The 22316-nt window shown below is 52.7% G+C and overlaps 1 protein-coding gene across 5 annotated transcripts in view; it reads right to left on the minus strand.

Annotated features, from left to right (window-relative positions):
* WARS1 (tryptophanyl-tRNA synthetase 1) overlaps nt 1-22316 on the minus strand; it is a 32476-nt gene that overhangs the window by 5100 nt on the left and 5060 nt on the right. For all 5 annotated transcript variants that reach the window (XM_006159986.3, XM_006159983.3, XM_006159985.3 and 2 more), the window contains 7 exons: nt 17881-18094; nt 15888-15996; nt 13030-13149; nt 12454-12636; nt 5353-5453; nt 2902-3014; nt 2548-2721 (listed from right to left, as the gene is read on the minus strand). In XM_006159986.3, the coding sequence (XP_006160048.1) occupies nt 2548-2721; nt 2902-3014; nt 5353-5453; nt 12454-12636; nt 13030-13149; nt 15888-15996; nt 17881-18094 (1014 nt within the window). The remainder of the gene's footprint in view (nt 1-2547; nt 2722-2901; nt 3015-5352; nt 5454-12453; nt 12637-13029; nt 13150-15887; nt 15997-17880; nt 18095-22316) is intronic.

Consider the following 22316-nt stretch of genomic DNA (forward strand, 5'->3'; position numbering starts at 1 on the left):
ATAGGGCGCGTGCGCTCGCCAGACAGACAGAGAGAGACATAGAGACAGAAAGCGAGAAATCACCCCCCAGGGGGGATGGTCACGCCGCAATCCCTTCTCCTCCATTTTCCTCTCGGGATCTTGGGCACACATACACAAGCGCCCGGCGTGAGATTTAAGCCACCGGGTCCGGGACACGAACCAGGGTCGACTACATGGGAGTCCAGCGACATAGCCATTACACTAACTGCTGGTTCCCATTAATTGTTATTTTTTAATTTGACCATAGAGACAGAGCAAGAGTGAAAGACCGAAAGTGAGAAAGCAAGCCACCAGGTCTAGGACTTGAACAGCAGTCGACTGTGGGAATTCAGTGCCTTAACCACCACGCCACCTGCTGCGCCCCCTCCAAGAGTTTGAAAAGGCTGTCACAGGCACTAGGGTGGTCCCCGGCCCCTTGTCCGAGAGGAGGACAGGAGTCTGGGGTCTGCTGCATGGGCAGTGCCCTGCACCTTATGCTCCTCGTCCCAGGGGACATGCAGCTGGTGGGCCTGAGTGTAGGCTGTGAGGATTTCTAGACATTCGTCCTTAGGGACCCAGTGACCTCCGCACTGCCTTCCCCATCTCACAGATGAAGGAAACGAGGCCCAGGGCCGGAACCTGCTTTGGGCGTCAGGGAGGGCACGGCCAGGCCAACCCGCTCACGGAGCAGCAGCTTCAGGGTGAGGCTAGCGAAGGCTGGCGTCGTTGGGACCCGCCTATGCTGTGGTGCTGTGGGAGCGTGTGGGACCTGGCAGGAGACAGGACAGTGGTTGGCACAGGAGAGGAGCAGTCTCTGTAGTGAGGCCCAGGTGCCGCTGCCAGGCTCTAAAATGAGAGGTGCCCGGCAGTGTGACTTGGCAAACCGGGAGGTAGTACCAAGCCACCACTGGGGCCAAGGCGCAGGGACTCCACTGAACCGCCATACTCAAAGTGCCTGGGGCCATAGCTGCGAGAGTGACCGGGGCGGGGGGGACTGCTGGACTCTGAGCTGAGTGCCTCCCTGACAAAGTGGACGTCTCTGTGGTGGCTGTCAGGGCTGAGTTCGCTCCTGTGGGAGAGTGAGTCGTGGCAGTTGCCGGGAGCAGGAATTTAGGAGGAGGGCACAGGCTGCCTCTGCCCTGCTGCCCCTGCAGGCCTGTGTAATCCTGACCTCATGCCCCCAGCTCTCCCAGCCTTCAGGAGTCTTTGCTGGTCCCTGAGCACAGAGAAAATGTCCCAGAGCTGTAAGCAACTTTCCCGAACCTTCTCGAAACCGAACCAAACCAACCCGATGACACCCTGTGCTTCCTTCCCTCTCTTCTGCACTCAGTGCCCCAGGAGTCGGGGCCACAAGTCAAAGGGAAAGAAAAGGCCTGATTACAACAGCTTCCAGGCAGCGGGCAGGGCTGGCAGAGGGCGTTTCTTAGAAGGTTTCGGTAAGAAGGGTTTCCCTACTGTCACCCAGGACCTGCTTGGGACCTCCCAGCAGGGCCGGGTGTGGACTCCGATGGGTGGATCACACATCTCACACAGTTCCCATCGCTCCCGCTGCATGAAACACACCCTTAGTTCCAAAGAAAACATCCGGCACTCAGTGTACCTAGCAGGGATTGGACACTCGGCTGCAGTGTGGTTCTGAGCCCCAGAGCGGGCTCTGCCCAGTAAGGAGGCCCTAGCTAACTGCTACCTCCAGCTCCTCTGGAGACCTGGCAAACATCGACTAAGCGCCGCAGCCGCACTCCCGGGGCTGGGCAGGCTGTCCTGCAGGAGGCCAGGAGCAGTTCTGTGTCTCCCTGGGAGATACTCTCTGGGAGACAACTGGCCCTGAGCCCTCTAAAAGTGGCTGTGCAGGGCTGAGAGCAGCACCGCCGATTCCTGGGGGAACCTGGTCAAGAGGGTGGTCTTCTCAGGACCCCGACTCCCTCATCTGGAAGAGCAACAGCACACCAGCTCCCAGTGCAAATTAGACATGAGAGCACATCGAGCCGGCTCCGCAGTTCAGTGGTTGGGAGCTGGATCCACAGGAGCGACAGCTGTTCAAGTCCCTGCCCCGGAGGCCTGAAAATCACGCTGGACGCACATGCATGTGTACCCCGAATCCTGACAGGATGGAGCAATGAAGAAAGGGTTGTGGTACAACCATGCCCTCTTGGGGTTGCTTTCTTTCTCTCCCTCCTTCATGCAGTAAAAAGAAACAAAGAAACGATAACTTAAAAAACCCAAATCAAACAAACACAAAGCAACAAAATAAACAGAAGCATAAGGCAGGCAGCAGCCCAGAGCCTGGAGCACAGCTGGTGCTCGGAACTGCAAGTCCTCCGTCCTCCTCACAGAGTGCCATCCCTGCTCGGTCTAGCCTGAAAGAAAGTCACCATGGCTTTGCTTCTAGAGTGGTGAGAAAAGGAAAAACAAGAAAACGGTATTTTACCTAAACATAAGGACGTAAAGAAAACGGATTTACCTGCTACCTGGGATCAGGGGCACAGCCGGTGCTGGGGCCAGTGCCTTCCCGCCCCTCGGCCGGTCTCGGCCCGGCGCCCCACTCACCTTGGTCTTGATCTGCTTGGCCGAGTCGGTGAGGAAGATGGAGGAGTTGGGGTCGCTGGCACTCATCTTGGTCTGGGCGCCCTGCAGGGCGGGGAAGAAGGTGGAGTGCAGCAGGGCTGGTTTGGGGTAGCCGATCCTAGGGGCGACGTCCCTCGTCATTCTGAAGTAAGGGTCCTGTGGGGGAGAGGGGTTGAGGAGGAGGCTGTGATGGATGGCCAGCGGCAGCCCTGCGGGGCCCTTTGCAGGAGACTCCAGTGTCCAGTGAGCTCTGGAGGTCGGCTCCTGCCAGTGCCTCCCACACCTCCTTCCCCACGGGAAGGGCCGCCCAGGCCCAGGGGCCCGCAGTCCCCTCACCTGGTCGATGGCACATGGGATGAGGCACTGGACGTCCGCCCGGCCTCCGAAGATCTGAGGGAACGAGGTGCTGAAGGAGGGAGCGGCCTGGATGGCAGGAAAACTGATCTTCCCTGGAACGAGGAGAAAGTCCCTTTACTGAGACGGCTCTTGTTCTGGCTGATTAGCCCAGTGGAAGGCATGAGCAGAAATAAGAGTACCCGTTAAGGGAGCTACGGAGGAAGAGCACGCACAGGAAGGCTGCAGACCACGCTGGCACCCCCTTCGCACGCGCACGCCTGTGCTCTGAGTGCTCCGTGTGCTCCAGCTGGGCTCGCACTAGTGTCTCACACTTCGTGCTGCCCTGGCCTTACCCATGCCGCCACCGGATACGCTCCATCCTGCCGGCGCCTGCTCCCCCCGACCTGCATCTAAGCTCTGGGCATGGAGGGTCCTTACGCTGGGATGAGTGTCCTGGTCCCAGCCACTGTCCTCAGTACTGCGGACATTACAGCTGGTGGCATGCTCATCCCCCAGAGTCACTCGGCAGTGGCCGGCCAGGTGGCTCTTGCTATCGACAAGAACGTGCCACGGTGGCTGCACCAGCACCGGCCAGCTCCTGGGCGCGTGTCTCTCCTTGCCAGGCCTGCCTGTGTGACGCCCTCTTCTGCTGGGCGTCGTTTCTCCAGTCCAGAGAGAGAGATCCCAGTTCCAGGCCTGTGGCTGAGACCAGGTGGGTGGCTGCCAAGGCCACCAGCACCAGCAGAAGGCCAAGACAGCGGTGGCTGGTGCTCGGAGGGGAGGCCAGGCTGTGCTCAGGGCTCCCATCATTCCTCTGCACCTCACAGCTCCACAGACCCCGAGGAGCTCAGCACCTCCACCCTCCAGGGCACACTCCTGGCTTCCCAAGTCCTCACGGCTCGCCAGAGCTGGAGCACAGCAAGGAACTGGCTGGAGCGGGATTCAAACTCAGGTCCCAGAGAAGCAAAGTGCATGCAGCTCTCCTCGTGAAATGCTGCCTCCTTGGTCTCTGTGACGAGGCTGTCACTGTGATGCTGCCCAGTGCTCCCCCAGGATGAGCACAGGAGGGCTGGTCCCATGGTGAAGGGAGCCAGATCCCATAGGGCCAGCCATGGTTTGCAGCCAAGCCCTGATGGGTTGAGAAACACTCTGGGTGTGTGTGCCTGCCCACATCCGGACGGGGTGGAGAAACCCAGACAAGGGATTGTGACTGTCAGGTGGCGTCAAGGTTAAGGCAGCTGGATCCCACGTGGCCGACTGCAGCTGGAGTCCTAGAACCACTGGCTTGAAACCCACCATGAGGTGTGTGCACACGTGCCCGAAACCCTGACAGGAGAGACCGTGGTGTGGTCTCCCTGAGGGTGGTGCTTCCTCACTCTGCCTCTCTCTCCAGGAAGCACAAATCACAAACAATAGGGGACCCTGACTGACCATGCCTTGCTGGGGACGTTCTCCCTCTTCCTGTCTCTGGCAAGTGCATATGCCCTCTGGCAAATACAACAAATACTCCTGAAAGACAGGGTTTGTGTCCCAGTTATCAGGAATGAATCTGAGTACAACATCAAAGAACAGGGTTTTGCTTACGTGAAATACCCAGCAAGGGTTCTCTCCAGCCCTTCCTGCTGTGCTCATCCCCATCCGTGCGGGCTCCAAGCAGGGCTAGCTCCCCACAAATATGTCCCGGGGGCCTGCTTCGCCTCCACCAAAGGCCTCCTAGGCCTGGATCTGTCCCCAATTAAAGTGGAGGGAGGCGAGAAGGCCCAGCCACAGGGTGAGGAGGTAAGGTTAGCAGGCCAGCACCGGAGAGGGACACACTGACTGTGCGGAGCAGTGGGCAGGCCCATGGACCCAGCTCTGGAGCACACCAGGCAAAGTCCTCATCTTACACGGCGGGAAACAGGCTCAAGGAGACAGAGGCTTCGCCACAGGCCCAGCTGTTCTCCCACATCAGGCCCAGCTCCCCATGGCCACTGTGCACTGACTGAGGCCCCTGCCAGGGATGGAGCAACTCCACCGTTTCCTTACACCTGTCTTTCTTTAAACCTCACGACGCACGACTGAGGAGCCCAGCACCCAAGGTGAGCCACATGTGGTCCAGACAGTGGCTCAGGGCCCACATGGGCGCTCTGCCGTCCAGGGAAACCCTCAAACTGAGACGACAGCGAAAGCCGACACCTGGCCTGGGGACTTGGAACCATTTCTGGCCTCTCCCTCCTATCATGGAGGGGTGTTTTGGACAGGGTCTCACTATGGCACGACCCTCCTTGGCAGCCCTCACTCACCTGGGACTGCAGGTGTGTGCCTTTGCGCCCGGCTTTCTAGGGTGGGCTGGGATGGACCCAGGCGCCCGCGTGCCAGCTGTGGAGAACAGCATGTAGCATACGTGGCCACTGGGCCTGAGCCCCACCCTCCAGGTGGGCAGGAGGGGCCCACAGGCCGCAGCACACTTACCAATGCTGTCACTGTCAGTAAAGCCGAAAATGCCTTTCACTTGGTTGAAGGTGACATGCTTCTGGATCTTCACCACGTTCCTGTAGAAGCCTGGGCTTGACCTGGAAGGACACACACAGTCAGACTGCAACCTGGGGCCAGACCCAGGCCAGACCCAGCCAAGGCCATGTCAGGTCTACACGTGGGGACCTGGAAGGCGCGAGAGGCCACCTGTGGGCAGAAAGTGCAGCAGCAGTGTGGATGCACTGACCTGCAGAGCTGAGTGGGAAAGGGGGAAACCAAGGGGACCTGCCTCCACGGTGGGGACACAGGGCTCAGAGATCCAGGGGCCAGCACAAAGCATTCGAGTCCTATTGGGCCGACAGTCAGGGTTCGGCAAGCTCGTCAGGACCCTCGGGAGCCTGTCTGTTGAGGTCAGACTGCAGGTCTGTTGCTGTGGATGTATCAGGGAATGGACAGCAGCTAGGGCCCAGGAAGGCCTGTCCCGGTGCAGCTGGCCCTCCCGCTCCCTCTTCCACTGTGGGCAAATCTGACCCCGCCCCAACAGTAGGGCTAAGCCACAGTGGCTATTCAAGCTATCAGTTCTCTTGCGGATGTTGGAGAGTGTGGATATGAGGCCTGGATCTGTGGCAGCCATTCTGCTTCCACAGGGAGCCAGGCTGAAGATGAAGCACACACACTGGGGCAGAACCCAGAGCGGGGCTTCTTCTCCAGGCCCCACTGTGCGTCGGGCAGCACATGGCTAGAGAGGGAAGCGCGAGGAGGCTGGTATCGCTAAGAGTTTGCATTCAAGGTACCAGCAGATGGCATAATGGTTACGCTGCTGGACTCGCACACCGGACCATGGTTCAAGTCCTGCCGGCAGCTTAAAATTCACGCTGGGTGTGTTTGTGCGTGCCCAAAATCCTGAGAGGAAAAATGGAGACGAGATTGTGGCACGGCCACCCCTCCTGGGGAGGGTGGGGGGTGATTTCTCGCTTTGTCTCTTGGGGCGTCTGTCTTTCTAGCAAGCGCACATACCTTATAGCAAAAATCTCTTTTCCAAAAAGAAGTTTGCATTTGTGATTCGTGGCAGGAACCAGGCCAGGTGCCACCTACGTGTCAGCCCTCTGAAGTAGGAGCAGGCCTCTCCCTGACAGGTGGAGGCTGAGGCTCAGAGTAGCTCAGTGCCAACATCCCGGTCCTGGCGAGGCAGGAGCCGGACGCAGGCCCAGGGCCGCCCGGCCCGAGTCTCTGCCTTATCCACCTCTCACAGCCTTTTACTCTCACAGCTCTGGAGCTCAGCAGGTGGGGAGGGCATGAGGATGCCGGGATGCTGGCTGCCTGGGCTGGGAGGGACTGATGGGCTGTGGCCTCCCCTTGGCAGCAGGCTGAGTGTCAGCGGCTGAGGACAGTGCTGTGAGAAGGGACACACCAGGAGCATCGCAGTACCTGTGTCACCCCCTCAGCACAGTTGTGGCGGCGCGTACTCTGTCTCCCGGCTGGGCAGAAACCGCCGTGGCGGGAAGGGGCCTCCTGAGAGCAGAGGCAGGCCTGGGGCACTCACGCCTGGCGTGACCGTGCAGCTGCCAGCAGCTGCGCGGGAGACGGGCAAGAAGACACCGTGCTTCCCAGGTGGGGCCTGGCAAACGCTCATCCCGGGGCAGATGGACCTCCCACCTGGCGCTGCACTGCACTAAGGCCTGGCTCCCACCGGAGTGGGGATGACAGTTTTTCTTTGTGTTGTACACACACACACACACACGTATGTATGCATACATATGTATATTCTTCGTCAGAGGACACATGCACTCACCAGAGAGAGACAGACACAGAGAGCGAGAGAGAGCCAGAAAGCCCTCCCAGGGCAGGCTCAGGCCGCAGCCCCTTTTCCACCTCGCCTTCGGCATTTTGGGCATGGATGCACATGCCCGACATATTTCCCAAGGGGCCACATCTGAGCCTTGAGCTGCAGTCAGCCTGTGGTCCACCTTAGCCAGCATGCCACCGGGGACCAGGGATAGCAGCGCCCCCGAGTGAGACCACCATGGCCTTTCTTAGGAGGCTGGCTGCTGGCCGCTGTAAACAGTCCCACCTGTGTGGCCACAAGAGGATGGAGGTGCTGCCCACGAGTGTGAGCAGCAGGCGTGCCTGCCTCCTGGGCATGGTGAGGCCAGTCGCAGCCCACAAAGGCAGCTGCAGCCGCCATGAGCACCTGGAAGGGGCCGTCAGTGCTGAATGAGCAGTGGCTCCAGGAAACACACCTCCTCTCCACTGGCTGCAGAAGGGCAGGGACTAGACGTGACAGCTCTGGAGCTCCCAGAGGCCTGGCATCGCTCAAAACCCACCTAACGCGTAACGCAGGGAAACCTCCTGACACCCCACAGCACGGCCCTTACCCTGTGCACCCTGCCCTGTCCTCGCCACACGGCACAATGACCACCTGCAGGCTGAGCACCTCCAGCTCGCTGGCGGGTAACTGGCGTGCTCCCTGCTGTCCCCCAGCACCCAGCTGGCATGGGGTGGTCAGTAAATATCTGTAGGCTGAACACGTGAGCATGGAAAGAAGGTAGGGAGGAGTCATCCCGAGCCCCTCCCATAAGAGGTGGCTGTTAGGGCCTGACCAGGTGGAGCCCGCCAGCCTCCCTACCCTGCCCACAGCCAGCAATGAACTCCCCAGGTCATGGGAGAATGGAGGCTCAGACAGCCACGATTTGCCCAGAGGAGCAAAACTGAGCGGGGCAGGGCAGGGTCTGAGCTTACTTCTAGATGCCCAGCTCAGGGCCCTGGAGCCTGGTGGGGAGCCCTCTCTGGATTGGAAATAGGAGGGGGCCTTCCGATTCCTCCCCAATGAGGGCCTCACCATTTCCCACCCGCCCAGTGAGAGAGGAGCTGGCTTTGTTGTACTGCCAGCTCATAAAGACCAAGGGGGGCTGTGTTAAAGGCAGGTTCTGACTTACAGCTTTTCTTTCTTTTTAAAAAATTACTTAGCTATTTATTTATTTATTTCAATTTGAGCAGAGGGCTGGGGGAGGGAGAGAGAGAGAGAGAGGAAAAGTGAGAAATCACCCCTCCAGGGGGTTATGACCACGCTGCAATCCCTTTTCCTCCATTGTCCTCTCGGGACTTTGGGCATGCACACATGCACACGTGCTCAGTGTGAATTTCAAGTTGCTGGACCTGGGACTTGAATCATGGTTGGCCATATGGGAATCCATTAACCATCACACCACCTGCTGACCCCATGTTTTGTTAATTATTTACTTAATTTATTTAGCCAGAGGGCACATAGCCGCGAGCGAGAGCGAGAGCGAGAGCGAGAGCGAGAGCGAGAGCGAGAGCGAGAGCCAGAGCGAGAGCTCAACAGGGCATGGTCGGCCACGACCCTCTCCCGTTTCTCCACCCTGTCAGGTCCTGGGCATGTGGATGCAGGTGGCCTGCATGTTTTCAAGCCACCAGGGCCGAGGTTCGAACTGCGGTGGGCTGTGCAGGGTTTGGCTCCCTCTGCGGTGCCTCACTGCTGTGCTACAGGGCTGGCCATAAATTAAACCTGAGAAATGAAGGTGAACTGCTTAAGTCTTCAGAGTAAACTTCTAAACAGGGTTTTTAAAAATGAGTCTCTAACTTTAGGTTCAATGTAAGATACCTTTCTTCTGCAGAGTATGTGCTTGCCGGAGAGATGAGAGAGGGGGTAAGTGAGAAAGCACCCCCAGGCGTGTGCGTGCTGTGATCTCTCCTCCCCCCTCCCTCCCTGCGGGACTTGGGGCATGTGTGCACATGGACCCGGTGTTTTCTAAGCCACTAGGTCCAGGACTTGAGCCACAGTCGGCCATGAGGGATCCAGCCTCCTCGACGACCACGCCACTGGTTGGCTCTAAAATGCCTTTCTAACAAGGGTATCAGACCTTCTGCCTGACATGGTGCCTGTGTTTCATCTGTAGTCTATGTTTGTAAAGAAAAAGGAAATTCCTACTGAGCAAGGTGGGGCAGTTTTTGGTAAAAAGAGTCAAACTCTTAGGCAGTTACTTAAGAGACAGCTTGAGAAACAGCCACCACCAAGCCCATGTACAGAATGTGTTGCAAGTGGGGCTGGCCACGTGGTGGTCACTTGTCGAGGACTGTTCAAAGGTCCCTCTGCCCTGTGTGCACCCCGCTGTGTCACCTCTGCACTCGCTACAGGTGCCTGCTCCTGCCTCACCCCAGGAGGAACCACAGCCAGGCAGGGGCTCTGCTCTGCTCCTGCACTCGCAGGCCTTGGTGGGCGCCTGCCACAGAAGCAGGTCAGAACCACGTTTTACCCCCAGTGGGGCAAGGCCCAAGGCTGGGGACCACAGAGGGGCCTCTACCTCTGGGTGCAGGAAGGGAAAGGCTCTGGGAAAAGAGGAAGCTTGATTATGTGTCTGGAAGAAAGAGCAGGAATAGCCCAGCTGTGGGGTGGGGTCAGGGGAGGGCACTGGAATTCCGAGCCGAGCAGAGCATGCATGAAGTTGAGGGATGCAGAACTGCGGATTGTCCCACCTGGTGGGAGGTGGCAGTGGGGCTGGAGAGGACCACAGGGGTAGGCCACGAAAGCCCATGTGCTCAGTGAAAATCAGGGGCTTTCATTGTCACCTGATGAAGGAGAACTGGGGGAAGCATGCGGCTGACCGACAGATCAGACCTGCATTTTAGGCAGATCACTGGCTGGGGTGGAGGAGAGAGGACGTGATAGGTGGTGGGGTGGGAAGAGGCTGCGCAGAAGGACCAGGCGTTGTGTGATGCCAGCAGCACCACCTGGCTGCAATGGAAGAGGAGCCATGGTGGGCCTGGGCGAGGCTCCAGTTGAATCAGGTTTTTCAATGAACAGGATAAGAGACATGAAATACAGTGTCATGGAAACCCTAATAACAATGACATCCATGTTTTCATCTATCCCAGTTCATGAATGAGACTTCCTGGGATGCATGGCCGCTAGACAGAACTCAGGACTAGAACCCAGCTCTTTCTCTCCCCAAGGATACCACAATCCTTGCTCACATGGCAGAAATATGAGTCATGATTTAAAAACTTGAACAGTAGGCCAGCCAGTGGCATGGTGGGTAAGGCAGCTGCATTCCATGTAGCCAACAGTACAGTCTGAATCCCAGACCCAGTAGCTTGAAAAACACTCTGGGGGACCAGCAGATGGCATCACTGGACTCTCATGTAGTAGACCACAGTTCAAGTCCTGGACCTGGCGACTTAAAACTCATGCTGGGCACGTGTGCCTGTGTGCCCAAAATCCCAAGAGGAGAATGGAGAATGAAGGTTTCTCGCTTTCTGTCTCTGTCTCTGCTGAGTACACATGTCCTATAGCAAAAATCTCTCTCTTAAAAAAAAAAAAAAAAAAAAAAAGGGAAGGAAAACACCCTGGGTGCATGTGCATGAGTGCTCAAAATCCCGAGAAGAGTGGAGAAGAGACTGGGGCATAGCCATCCCCTGGAGGGGAATTTTCACCCTATCCCTCCCTACCCCTGTGAATGCATGTGCCCTTTAGCAAAACCAGAAATAAAAATGTAACATTGTACTTAAGCACATCTCCTATGTAAATTAGAGAACTCATCACTTTACAGCTGGCAGAAGGCTGGATTCACAGGAGGGCATCTCTTGCTCTCAGAGGGTCCAAGTGGCTACTCAGCTCCAGGCACTCAAGGAAGGCCACCGAGGAGAGGAAGCACAGTCCCGCTCCCTGCTCTCTGCTCCACGGCCGCAGGAGCTTGGCCTGGATCGGTGGCCAGAGAGCACAAGCAGGGGGCACTCGGCCGGCTGGGCTCGGCTGGCTGAGTCGGCGCCCCGGGGGGCAGCCAGTGCCTTGGGAGAGCCAGTCCCAGGTGTTTGGGAGGGAGTGACCCGCTGAGAGGTGTCCTGGTGAGGGCCAGCCGGTCTCCTTTCCTAACGTGCTACTTGCTAATCACTCAGGCAAAGTCCGAGACCCTGAAGTTTAAATGCAACGATGTTCAGAATGAAATATTTCAGTGTGTGAAATGGCCCATGTAAGAACGTAGATGGTGAGGGAATTGTGTAGGCAGGGAGTGTCTTCTCTCTGAAGAAGGAAGTACTTGGAAAAGGGCAAAGAGATCCCAACTTTGCCAGATGGCCTGTTCCTGGGGATTAGATGCAATGCAAGCATGTCTCTACCCCACGCCGGGACGGCCACCTGACACGCCAGCATGCCACGGTTGGCACGTGTTTTAAATTTCTGTAATACAATGACCAAGATCAACAGTGTGTCTCTATGTTGCTGACATTACTTAACCTTTCTATGTATATACACAGAAAGGTTATATGCTTCCACTTTATTTTAGATTCTTTGCCATAGGGTGTGTGTGTTCACTAGAAAGAGATGGGGAGGTGAGAAATCATCCTTTGGGGGAATGGTCATACTGCAATCCCTTCTCTTCCATCTTCTGCTTGGAATTGTGGGCACACATGCACACACACCTGGTGTGTTTTTTGGCAGCTAGGTTTGGAACTTGAACCATGGAGTTGGCCATGTGGGATTCAGCACTTTAACTACCACACCACCTGCTGGCCCAGTTTCTACTTTATTTTATTTTTTATCAAATTATTTACTTTTATCCACTATCATTATTGTTTTCAATTTTACTACAGAACAACAGAGAGAGCGAGAGCGAGAGCGAGAAAGCAAGCCGCCAAGTCCAGGCCTTGAAGTAGTTGGCCATGTGAGTCTAGTGCCTTACCCACTATGTCGGCAGGGACAGAGAGATGGTGAAGACACCCCCAGCCCGGGAGTGTGCTGTCACACTACAGCCCCTTCTTCCCTGCTTCTCCATCCTGTCGGGATTCTCAGCATGCACATTCACCCAGCCTATTTTTCAAACTGCCTGGGGTAGGGATTTGAACCCCATGGTTGGCCATGTGGGATCTGATTCCCTTGACTGCTAGGCTTTGGGGGCGGCCCAGGTTTCCACTTTTAAAAAATTATTGGTAAATGAAACCAGTATGCCAGATTGTAACGTTCAATAAAGGGAGAGAAACATTTACTGGGCCTGGAGACTTCACGGGCATTTGGGCCAGCTGAGGTCATGCTGTTCGACCCCAGAGCCGCACTGACTTAAGGGGCAGCCAGGGCTCTCTCCTCACCCCATGTAGTCGAGGTCCGAGAAGATGAACGTCTTGTTGACGTCAAAGCCACAGGCAATGATGTCCTTGGCGTTCTCCACGGTGTAGCCGTAGGCCTGGTCCAGGGTCAAGTCCTTCCACAGATACTTCTCATCGTCTGTCATCTGGATGACCAGGGGCACGTTAAACACGTCCTGCAGCCACCTGCAGAGACAAGGGGAAGAAGGGACCTGAGTCGTGCCACCGTTCACTGACTGAGAGGCCTGTACGGCGGGCTCGGGCTCGTACAAGGTCTCACTCCTCCTGCAGATGCGGGAACTCAGGCTCTGAGAGGCAGCCTGTGGCCAGCGTGCACAGGGAGCAGGACGCCGTGGGACAGTCCTGCCGCGCCACCGCAGTGTCCTCCACCTCGTCCTGCCCTTTGAAGGGAGTCCAGGAATCCACCAACGGAAGCCGGAGAGGTGCTGATCTGCCGACACCCTGGCTGCTCGGCCAGCACAAAACCCCATGGCTGTGCGGGGTAGTTCTAAATGTGGTTTACAACAACAGCTTTGCTTCCCTAATGGAGGGAGAAAAGTCACACGAGGTGGTACTCACTTCGTGAAGATAAACGGGATAAGGTGCCCGACATGCATTGCTTCGGAAGACGGGCCCCTGCCTGTGTACAGATAAAATGGCTTCTTATTTTCATAGGCGTCAAGGACTTGATTCATATCTCTAAAGGAAAAAGGAGAAAATAAAACTGCGTGATTTTTTTTAAAACAAAGGACTTGATTTTTCAAGAATAATTTTAAATTTATTATTATTATTGTTATTTAATTTGACCAGAGAGAGACAGAGGGAAAGTGAGAAAGAAAGTTTTCAGGTCTAGGACTTGAACCGTGGTAAGCTATGTGGGAGTCCAGCACCTCAGTCACCATGCCACCTGCGGCTCCAAACAGTATGATTTTTAAAATAAAAATATGAAGGCACTGATATTCATTTGGAAATGGAAATAAAGACAGAGGCAAAACAACGTGGATACACACTTGGGTATATCTGTTCAGTGCCTGCAATGTAAGACAACAGGAAGAGTCTCTTGAAGTGGTTTCCCCTGTGAACTCATGATTTGCTAGGTGCAGGGGGAGACGTGCTCCTGAAGAGTGGGCAGGAATTTACAGAGGCTACGGTTTTGAGGACTCATTTTATGGGGTAGGTTCCAGCAAGCGACACTTAGCCAGTGAGGGAGCCCAGACAATGGCACAGCACTTGTGGCTTGGCGGGCAGTATACATCTCATTCAATCCCCAATTTTACAAGTGATAAAATTAGATAGAGGGCGCTCTCAAAATTGAGAAGGGGCAAAAGCCTCAAGTCTTCTGCTTCTCAAGCCAAGAGCCCAGAGGAAGAGAATAAGCAATCAAAGAAAAAGTAAACATGATCAAAACAGCTTTTGTACTTCAAAGGATACTATGAGTAAAGTGAAAAGACAACCTATATAATGGGTGCAAATATTTACAAGTCATATGTTGATAAGAAACCAGGATCCAGAATATATGAGGAACGATATCTCAGCAACAAAAAGATATGTCAGTTAGTAAGTGGGCTGAATAGACATTTTTCCAAAGACAGCCAAAAAGCACATCAACAGATGTCCCGTGTCACCTGTCACCAGGAAACACAAATCCAAACTACGGTGAGATACCACCTTGCATCCACTAGGATGGCTAAAAACAACACAAGCATGGAGACTATAGTATAGAAATGTGAGTGACACAGTCACTGTGGACAGTTGTTCCTCAAAAACACAAGAATCACAACATGAGCCATCAATCCCACTCCCAGGTACACACCCGAGAGAACCCACAACGTATGTCCACCCAGAAACTTGCATACAACTTTGTGGGGCATTACTTTTAATAGCTTATTTCTTCCATGTGGAGAGAGACACAGAGAGAGACAGACAGAGACAATATCCTGACAGGGTTTTGACATTGTACTCCACCTCTGGCTTCAGCTAGCCCTGGACCACGGGTGCCTCCATTTCTGGCTTGCTCAGGAAGGTTGTGGACAGGGACCTGGAAACCTCCTGTGTGGGTCAGCCTCTCAGACCATCGCTTTTTTTCTTTCAGAGGTTTTTGCTATAGCATACCATCACGTTTTAATGTCGTGCCACTGCCCAGTCCCCTTGAGCAGCATCTCTGACGGCCAAAAAATAGAAATAACCCAAATGTCCATCAGCTAATAAATGAATAAACACAATAAGGGGTATAGCCGTTGGATAGAACATTATTTGGTGTTTAAGGTGCTGAACACTCTCACATGGCCAACCATGGTTTGAGTCCCGGGCCTGGGGTCTTGCTTTCTCATGTTCCTTCTCTCTCTCTCTCTCTCTGGTCAAATTAAAATAAATGAATGAATAAATAAAATCAAATAAAAAATTCTTTTTTTTTTAAAAAAAGAACATCATCTGGAAAAAAAAAAAAAGAATTATTGGCATATGCTACAACATAGAGGGAGCTTGGAAACATTACGCTAAGTAAAAGGCAGACACAAAGGCCACATCTGTATAAAATGCCCAGAATGGCAAATCCAGACAGAAAAGAGATTACCGGTGGCCAGTGGGGGGCAGAAGGGAGTGGCCGCTGACGGGCAGGGTGACAAACATGACTAGAATCGGACAGCCGTGACAGCGGCAGAACTTGGTGAACTCACTCTCAGTGAGGGACAGCACTGCTCTACTCCATCCAGGACGTGTGACCTGAGTCTCAGTGAGGAACAGCACTTGGGTTGTAGTCTGCCTAGAGAGCAGGACCAGAGCCTGGTGTTCCCTGCAGGTGGAACCTGAACTCAGGCAGCTGCCGAGTTCTGTCCTGAGCATGCTGTCCCGTAACCATAAAATGTGGGTGGAACAGGGCCCCCCATCTCGGGTTCCACATTCCATGCACACAGCCTCAAAGACAAGTCTGTCCCAATCCAGCTACTCTGGGGTGGAACGTGTCCATTTCTTGATGTTATCTGCATGGGATTTATGGTCTGAGGAAGGAATGTCATTTCGCGTGTACTCTGAGTTTCTCTTTTGACTTATTTATGAGGCTAGCACAATAGGAGGAAGAGGGTACGTCATTTCAGGAAGCCAACCGTTTATGGCGTGGGGAATGTTGAACTTGGACATGCCAATCTCTTTTGTTTCTGTGATGTTTTATGATTTACGGCATAGAATCTGGCAAGAGTCTCATCTGCTATGACCCTGACCTCCACTTTGTGAAGTGGGCAGCCTACAAATGAATAAACTGGGGGCCTGCAGGTGAAGGCAAGGACACTGCCCACAGTAAGGGATGGCCAGGACAGAGGCAGGTCCAGTCTCTGACAAGTAGTCCCCATTTTCCCAAAGGGCCAGGCACCTTGAGAGAAGAGCCACCTCATGGTCATGGAACTAAGACAGGGAGCAAGGATGGTGTGGCGAAGAGCCCTGACCTGTGAGAGAAGAAGATGCCTCTGCGTAGGAAGCGGTGTGGCCTCTGGCCAATGGCTCTTTCTATTCGGTTTATCAGCTCCTTGTCAATTTTGCTGCTTCCGAACCGAACTGGAAAGGAAAATTGGAAGAAAGAACAGATGACCTTCTTTGGTGTCAGGTGGCCTAGCGATCCAGTATTACTGAAGTGGAGAAGCTACTGACCACGCTCAGGAACCCAAACCACCCTTGGCCTCCTGCTAGGGGGCCTTTTCCCCAGCACAGGTTAAAGTCTTTTGGGTTCACACGACAGCTGAGATCACAGTCACCAAAACAGAAGAGAAATTACAGAACACAATGCTGTTTTCAGGGTCAGCAGGTGGTGTAGTGGTTGTGTCCCTGGACTCCTACCATGGACAACTGCAGTTCAAGACCCAGACCTGGTGGCTTAAAACTCATGCTGGGCATGTGTGCATGTGTACCCAAGACCCCAGGAGAATAGAGAAGAAGGGATTGTGTGGCCATCACCCCGGAGGGCGATTTCTCACTTTCTCTCACTATCTCTGTTTCTCTCCCCCTGGTGAGCACATACACCTTATGGCAAAATCCTTAAAACAAACAAACAAAAAAATAAAATACTGTTTTGCTCGAGACTGGACATGGACAGAAAACATCCAGAATATGTAGTACAGCCAGCAACTTTATAAAATAATTTTTTTAATTTAATTTTTTTTAAAGGTTTTTGCCAAAGGGTGCCTGCACTTGCCAGAGACAGAGGGAAACTGAGAAATCAACCCCAGAGGATGGCCACAACGCAATCCCTTTTCCTCCATTCTCCTCTTTGGATGTTGGGCATGTATGCACACATGCCTGGTGTGATTTTCAAGCCACTGGGTCCAGGATTCAAACAGTGGTCGGTCATGTGGGAACACATGCCTTAACCACCACAACACCTGCTGGCCCAACAATTTTTTTTTTTTAAGTTTTTATTTAGTATGCTATTAGTTGCATGTAATCACCAGAGACAGGCAGAGAGAGAAAAAGTAAGAAATCACCCCCCAGAGGAGATAGTCATGCTACAATTCCCTCTCCTCCATTCTTCTCTCTGGATTTTAGGCACGTATGCACATGTATCTGGCATGTTATTCAAGCTGCTGGGTCTGGGACTTGAACCACATAATTGGTTCTGTGGGATCCAATTGCCTTAACCACGCCACCAGCTGGTTCCAGCCAGCAACTTTTGACCATGCTCCCCCAACAGTTATTTATTAAGGTATAATTATATTTACTGAAAATCATGACTTTTCATACTCTATAACTGTTGAACTGAGTTACTGTCTTCAAGTGAATTTTCTCTCACCAATGTTTATACTCAAATCATGGAAAATGGCTTTGACTGAGATAAAAACATCTCGGCTGTGTCTTCTGTGACGGTCAGAGACTCAGCATCAGGAGTCCTGGGTCGGGGCAACGTTCTTTCCTGAGCGGGAAGACCTGAACCACCACGCCACATGCCAGTTCCTGGACCATTATTATTTTTTAATTTTTATGGAGAGTTTTTTTTTTTTTTTTTTTTTGCTCTAGGGCGCGTGCGCTCGCCAGAAAGACAGAGAGAGACAGAGAGACAGAAAGCGAGAAATCACCCCCCCGGGGGGATGGCCACGCCGCAATCCCTTCTCCTCCATTCTCCTCTCGGGATCTTGGGCACACACACGCGCCCGGTGTGAGTTTAAGCCAACAGGTCCGGGACTCGAACTGCGGTTGACTACGTGGGAGTCCAGCAACATAGCCATTACGCTAACTGCTGGTCCCATGGACCATTATTTTGAAATAAGTTTTACGTTATTTTATTTTAAAACGATCTTTTGAGAATAGAATACACAATCAAAAGATTCTAGGACCCGTTTTTTCTATTGCAGCTGCCTTCGATCTATGATTGATGTAAAATGCACGAATGTCAGTGGACTCAATGGTAAAAGTTGAGGCTTTTCCTGGGTTAGAAAGCAGAGGACGCACCGATGAGCTTGTCATAGTCGATGCCTTTTGCACTGCTCGTCTGTACGGTCCACGGGTCCACAAAATCCTCCTCAGCCTCTGTGGCATCTGGACCACTGTTACTCTGCAGCGCTGGGTTCGCTGGAGGGCGGTCAGGCTTGTAATCCTCCCCCATGGCATCTTTGTAGCTCATTTTCAGTGACAGCAACATCTTCACTGCAGAATCAATTTCATCCTGACGTAAGGAAATAAAGGTGAAGGCTAAAATAGGAACGTAACAGTAGCTAATGTTTGCAGAATGCCTGATATTATTATCATTTTCAGCTTTGCTATAGGCACATGTGCTCTCTGGAGAGAGACAGAGAGAAGACAAGAGAGGAAACATCCCCTATAGGGGATGGCCACAGCAGTCCTTCTTCCTCCATTCTCCTTTCGAGATTTTGGGCATGCACACACATGCATGTTTAATGACCAATTCCAGCTAACTTCCTGATGTGCAATGCAGACCATCCTAGGATAACGGTCCTCCATGGCCAAGTGCTGTGCCTGCTGCAGTAGGCACTTGTGTTTTTCAAGCCGCCAGGTTCGAGACTCAAACCTCACAGTCAGCTCTGTGGGATCTAGCCACCTTAACCACCATGCCACCTGCTGGCCTTGAATGCCTATCCTTAGCAGGCACTATGCTGAATCCCCCAAACACGGGACCTTGTATGGTCTCACAACAAGCTGAGGGCGCAGTCGTTATTGTCACTGGCCTGCTCCAGCTGAAGCGTTAGAGGAACAGGAGGTAAGGGAGCTAGCCTACGGTGCACAGCCAGCCAGGAGCTCCAGGGGATGCTCTTTTCATCTGTTACTCGATTGCTAAGGGTTGCTACCACACACCATGGGACGGCAGTGACACGACATACGCTGTGGTTACGACAAAGCTAATGTGCTACAGACTTCTCTTTCAGGTAAGTAAGTTGCCATAGGGCTGTGTGCGTGACAGAAAGTGCTAGAGAACACCCCCATGGGGTGTGGTCACGCTGCAAGCCCTTTTCCATTTCTCCATCCTGTTGGGATCTGAGGCACGCACACACGTGTCTGGAGTCTTTTTCTAGGAACCGGGGCTAGATTTGAACCATAGTTGGCCATGTGGAATGAGGCTTTCTTTAACCCCAGGCTACAAGGCTGGACCACTAGAGATTTCTCAAATGTCATCGATGCCAGAGAATACGCATGACAAGCTCCTTTAATCAAGGATAGTCTACACTGGAGCCTACTTCAACATTTCACGCAGGTTAAGATGAATACTTATGGACACTTAACCAACGTGGCCTCTACGGCAGCGACAGCAACCTGAACAGATATCGTGAAAACGGATACGAGGGGAAAGGTAGGCTCAGGGTGTAACAGAGCAATTCACTGGGAAATAGCTACAGCACGACACTTTGGGGTCCCGTCCTGGTTATCTGAGTTTAGTATACTTATTGCTTCCAAATAAACATAAGGAACCATGGAAAACGCATCCTTGGTACTTTGAGAATCCATAAAGACCTCTTCCAGAAGCCCAGACTGGCAGCCCTTGGAAGCCTGGTATTTCAAGAACAAGCCTAATTAAGCCAATCAGTCATGCTATGCTTTAAAGCTCTCCTCCAGTCATTGGCCCTGCTGGATTAGATCATAAAAGAAACTACGCATAGCCCAACGTGTTTGCTAATGGCAATGCAAACATTCCCACTTTGCTTATACAGGATGTGCTAAAACTGGACTTCTCAGCAGAGAACGGTCTCCTGGAGAGCTACTGCAGCAGGCACAGCACTTGGCCACGGAGGACCGTTATCCTAGGATGGTCTGCATTTCACATCAGGAAGTTAGCTGGAATTGGTCATTAAACACAAGTTAGACTGGGCCAGCAGGTGGTGTGGAGGTTAAGGCACCTGAGTCACATGTGGGCAACTGCATAGTTTGAGCCCTGAACCCAGCAGCTTGAAAAACACACTGGACATGTATGCCTAAGAGACCAGCTGATGGTGTAATGGTTACATCGCTGGACTCCCATTCAGTCGACTGTGGTTCTAGTCCTGAACCAGGCAGCTTAAAATTCACGCCAGGTGGGTGTGCACGTATGCCTAATATCCCAAGAATGACCATCCTCCCTGGAGGTATGATTTATTGTTTTCTTTCTCTCCGGCAAGTGCATCCATAGCAAAAATCTCTCTTTAAAGAAAAAAAAAAAGAGAGAGAGAATCAGACATGCCTGTATCCATGCCCAAAATCCCAAGAAGAGAAGAAAATGGAGGAGAAGGGACTACAGAATGCCTTCGCCCTGAGGGCGATAGCTCACTAGCTTCATCTTGCTCTCTGTCTTTCTCTCTTGGGCAAGCACACACGCCTTAGAGTAAAAAAACAAAACAATAAGCCCATGGACACAACTCACATAAGAGGTAAGATGGCTGGGAGGCCAGCATGTGCTGTGGAGGTTAAGGCACTGGATCCCACAAGGCCAACTGCATGGTTCGAGTCCCATACCCAGCAGATTAAAAATCACACCGGGCATGTGTGCCCAAAACCCCAAAGAGAGAAATGAAGAGGAGATCATGGAGTGACCATTTCCCATGGGGGAGGGAGGTGGTGCATTTCTACCTCCCCTACACATGCTGTGTGGCAAAAAACCAACCAACCAAACAAAAAAACAAAACAAAAAACCCCACAAAAACAAGAATGGAAACTTTAATCAGAAATAAAAAAGAACAAAGAGAAATGGAAAACAGAAATTAAAAAAATTAAAAAATGAGAGGAATAGTCTCCAAATTAAAAAAAACCCTGTAAAGATAGAAGAGAGAAAAGAGATTTAAAAAATGGTACGATTTCTGAAAACCAAACATTCTGAGTGTCCAGTGGGAAAGGAGCACTGTCTCTACCCCGAGGCGTTTCCAAATATGGGGACAAAGTGAAGACCCTGCTGACTTCCAGAGGAGACAAAGTGAGGGCATCTGACTCCACGGCGACCCTAGAGGACAGGAGCAGGCGCGGGTGGGGCAGCGGCTTCCAAATCCAAGGGAACACCACTTCTGCCCGGAGCTCTCTACCGGCCCAGCTACCCATCACACTGTAGGTAAAGCAAATGTACTTCTAGACACGTAAGAACTCAAAATATTATCTTCTCTGCACAGTTTTTTTCAGAGACCTTTGGAAGATTTGCTCTAGTAAAATAAAGTGAAGGAAGGAGGGCCAAGACACAGGATCAGGAAACGGGGCCTACAGATGGAGGAGAAGGGAACTGCCAGGTAGACAGTGAAGACCTCGAGGTGGGTGGTGTGGGAGGCGAGTCACGCAGGGGGAAGCAGGCAGAAGGTCCCAGAGACCTCCCCCAGAGGGTGAACCTGCAGGACAGATTGACTGATGTGAGTGTGGGGGGGGATGTTCAGCCACGCCCTGAAATATATTATCTTCAGGACATGAAAAAGCCAAGCAAACAGAAAGTAAGACAAATATTAACTCCAGAGAAAACAAAAGCTGGGCGGGACAGGGGAGCTGTGCTGTACTTGGTGTTCAGCTGTCAGGGGTGTTTACACAGTCACGGTAATGTTAATACAGCAGCCCCTTACCCACGGCTTCCCTCTCTATGGTTTCAGTGACTGGAGGTCAGCCTCGGTCTGAAAGCAGATGAGTACGGTATGAGAAGGTATTCTGAGAGTGGGTGAGAGTCACACAGCGTTTCCTACGGTCTAACTGTTTAATTTTATTGTAAATCTTGTTAATTTCCTACTGTGCCTACCGTATGAACTAAGCTTGTCACAGGAATGTACGTCTGGGAAGAACCAGAGCAGGTAGAGGGCTCGGGACTGTCCTCAGTTTCAGGCACCCATGGGGTGGAACACACCCTCCTGGGTAAAAGGCGTGCTACCATGCTGACGCTGACTTGACCACAGCTGCAGGAGGCTGAGGGGTGAGTGTCTGTCAGTGCAAATTCTTCACCTCCACCACGAGGACCTTCACCGTAACACCAACATGAAGCAGTGTAACAAGCATGCTGGTCAGAGACATGGGCGTGCCAGGCAGGTGGCATGGTGGTTGAGGGCGCTGGACTCCCACATAGTCAACTGCGGTTCGAGTCCTGGACCTGGTGGCTTGCTTTCTCACTTTCCCTCTCTCTCTTTCTCTCACACTCTGTCCCTCTCTGGTCAAATTAAAATAAGTAAACTCCAGAGAAAACAAAAGCTGGGCGGGACAGGGGAGCTGTGCTGTACTTGGTGTTCAGCTGTCAGGGGTGTTTACACAGTCACGGTAATGTTAATACAGCAGCCCCTTACCCACGGCTTCCCTCTCTATGGTTTCAGTGACTGGAGGTCAGCCTCGGTCTGAAAGCAGATGAGTACGGTATGAGAAGGTATTCTGAGAGTGGGTGAGAGTCACACAGCGTTTCCTACGGTCTAACTGTTTAATTTTATTGTAAATCTTGTTAATTTCCTACT

This window comes from Tupaia chinensis, unplaced genomic scaffold (assembly GCF_000334495.1).
Source record: "Tupaia chinensis unplaced genomic scaffold, TupChi_1.0 Scaffold000671_1, whole genome shotgun sequence".
NCBI classification, from domain to species: Eukaryota; Metazoa; Chordata; class Mammalia; order Scandentia; family Tupaiidae; genus Tupaia; species Tupaia belangeri.